Source organism: Oratosquilla oratoria, chromosome 1, assembly GCF_046742065.1.
Source record: "Oratosquilla oratoria isolate Oo_2021 chromosome 1, ASM4674206v1, whole genome shotgun sequence".
Lineage (NCBI taxonomy): Eukaryota > Metazoa > Arthropoda > Malacostraca > Stomatopoda > Squillidae > Oratosquilla > Oratosquilla oratoria.
The window spans coordinates 68359788-68362812 of NC_134777.1; the positions used below are offsets into that span (position 1 = coordinate 68359788).

General features: G+C 47.5%; 1 protein-coding gene across 3 annotated transcripts in view; it reads left to right on the forward strand.

The window, feature by feature from the left end:
• The first annotated feature begins 883 nt into the window (after positions 1-883).
• The window catches only part of LOC143034839 (calmodulin), a 116051-nt gene continuing 113909 nt past the window's right edge, over positions 884-3025 (forward strand). For 2 of the 3 annotated variants that reach the window (XR_012967282.1, XM_076201322.1), the window contains exon 1: positions 885-1034. Coding sequence is in view for 2 of the 3 variants with exons in the window: in XM_076201322.1 (XP_076057437.1) it covers positions 945-1034 (90 nt within the window). In the remaining variant the exon portion in view is untranslated. Of the gene's footprint in view, positions 1035-3025 lie in introns of all 3 variants that reach the window. The other variant, XM_076201211.1, reaches the window with a different exon arrangement.

Here is a 3025-nt window from a genome sequence, read left to right on the forward strand (position 1 = left end):
AGAACATTTCCATTTGTCGATGCCACGCATGCAATCATGCATGCATGAGAAGAGGCCGATTATGACTTGTCAGGGCATGGCGTGCGGGGAAAAGCCTAGCCAGAGGAATGGAGGACGGGGTATTCAGCAGCGGCAGGATGTCTGTTCAAAGGATACAGTAGGGGAGCGATGTCCGGTCTGAGGCTAGAAATGGGGTGGCGAAAACAAGGCTAAGTTGTGGGGGGTAACGTGGGGATGAGATGATGGGGAAACGGGAAGAGCAGGGGCCAAGGGTGGGGTCGAGCAGTTGACAGGTGTTGTTCGTGCAATGTCCGCGAGTAACGAAATCTATTGATTACCAAATCTGAACCGTCAGATCAAATTATAGCGTAGGGTCTTTTTCGTTGTTACATATTGGTCTCTCGTGTCGTCTATAGATCAGGATGCAGTTCGTCGGTGGGTACCACATGTTATCATTATGTACGTAATGACAGACTAAATATTATTAAAAAAAATAATCTGGTAGGCATGGCATCAATGTTGCTAACGGCGACAAAAATACTCTAAGATTAACAGCTACTAACTATTTTGGGATAAGCTGCAATGTCTGCGATCAAAACAATGGTACAAATTACAGATTGTGTGCAAAATAAGGCTTGGGGACTAGGCTGAGTGCGTGCTGGCGGTCCGAGGGGTGGCGGCCATGTGTAGCCCCACCGCCGACTCCATGACGCATTGCAGGTACAGCGGGACCAATCACAGGGCTTCGCCGCGCAACGCATACTCCGCCGCGCAAAGTAGAATCGTACATTTAATCTTATGCGTTATTTAGAATACCCAAGCTATTTATTCTTGTTAGCTAATGAAATAGATGTAAATAAGAAAGTAAAAGAATATTGTGATGTATACTTACCGTAATTTGTTCTTGGACCGGTATGAGAGGCGGAAGGATAACTGATAAGTGAATGTGTCGAGTGGCGGGAGTTCGCAGTCACAGTGAGACAGTGGTTCAGAGCAGACGCCTCACGCTTGTGATACTTTACACTTCCAAAATGGTAGGTGTCTTCGAAGAAATTTTCAAAGGAGTGATTATGTTCTCTACTCTTAACCATACTAAGAAGGATTTCAAAGAGTTGGAGCCACGATATTGCGATTTTTTGGGGCAAGCCTCTTAATAGGACTGTCAGTAGTGCTATGGGTGAAGCCGTTGACAGCATACCGGCATTCGTTCGATTTAAGTGGCGTGTGCATTTTTATACCATCACGAAAGATATGCGACTGGCATCGTGAACAGAAAAATTACCAGATTTGGATTTTGTGAGCCAAAATTCCGTGTAAATAATCAGGTTTAGTAATGCCTAGAGGGTGGTGTCAAAGTGAAAATGGAATAAGCTTATTTGACCATATAGCCCCTAAACTTCGCCAGGGGATTGACGCAGCTTCAGATTTCGTCCTTAAAAAGGTGTTTGCTTTGATCTGTTGCTGCTGCCCTTTTTAGTGTTCAGACCGAACAACAGCCACCAGCCAGCAAGGCGCAACCGTTCCTTTGGGCTGAGGCATTGCTGCCATTTTACAAGGACGGATCAGGGCTTCTGGTGAAGCTAAGTCGTCAGGGATGGGGTTTTAGGAAAGCGAAGGAGGTAGCTGGAGTGAGATGTTAATCATAGGCAAAAGTCCTGCCAGTTCAGTCAACACACTTCGTCGTCTTCGTCCACGTCCCCCTTCGTCGCCGCCGCCGCCACGGTGGGTGCGCCAGAGCCGTTCCCGTCGACCTAGAAATCGTCGGGATAAACTGGCTTGGCGGAAGTATGTGTGCGTGTGTGTATGTTAGCTGTGCGCAAGGCTGTTGGTGTGTAACACAAGTGTTAGTCATGCCCTGATCAGTAGAACGGCTGGCGCCTAGCGCAGCTGTCGCCGTGAGCAGCTGCATGAGCTGCACACTGGGCGACGTGGCCGGCGGGGCGGGAGAGAATGTGATTGGGCATCTGCACTGAATGGATAGATGGCTCGAGTTGAAACTGATGCTTCTCTCTCCACGGATGGCGGCAGCAGCAGCAGGGCCTTGGGAGTTTATCTGACGTTGGAATGCCAACAGGAGAGATATTCAGCTGGTTGATCTTAAAAGGTTTAGATGCTGGGGGCTGAATTTATGCTGTGGCGATTTTTTCCCACCCAAGCTATGTCCAGTCTGAAGTGCGACTTGCTGCAGTCTGGAAGGGTTGTGAGGGGGTGGAGGAGTTGGTTGCCGACAGGAAGGGCGTCGCCTGGGCGGCGACGGCTGCTGCTGCATCTAGTCCCCCGTGGGGTTCCTCCACCGTAATGACTCCTTTCCTTGCTGGTGTCCAGAAGCTGTTGCTGCTGCAGTTTTTAAAAGGTTTTCTAGTTTGCTGTTCCTTGTTGGTTTCGTTGCTGGTGGGGGGGTTGGGTTGGGGGAAAACTCTTTCAAGAAAAGGTCGTCCCGGAATAGGTTGTAGGCCTTTTCGAATCTCGATTGTTCATTTTCGTATTGGGTTCAGCAGTAAGTTTCAAGTTACGTAATTTAGATGGTTGCGAATTCGTGCTTGGAGGCTAGATTTTTACCAGGTGTTTCATAATTGCGTGCAAAGTTTGCATACAGTATTGGCAAATACAACATGAAAATGTGTTTTAATGTCGTGTGTTCATGATTACACGGTTATCAGACACTACAGATAAACATGTCACTGTATAGGTAGTTACGTGAGTGCTGTAAATTTGGTGTGGTGAAGGTAATAGGGCAAATATGAAGATCAAATCCTATGATTCCGTGTTTTTACATGCAAAGTAATGATACGTGTGTATATAATTTATGTATAAAAACGTGTGTATATATGGTATATATATTTTTTTTTTCCGCGGCGAGGGAATGGTAGAGGATGACCATATGGGCAGGCAAGCTGTTCAACGGCTCTGGTTGGGGTAACAACGGGTGGTGAAAGTATTGGCGCGAAAATGGGCTTATGGGGAAGGTGGTGGTGGCATAGGAGGGGTGGTTAAGTTTCGGCCAAGGGTCCTGGCGGCATACAAA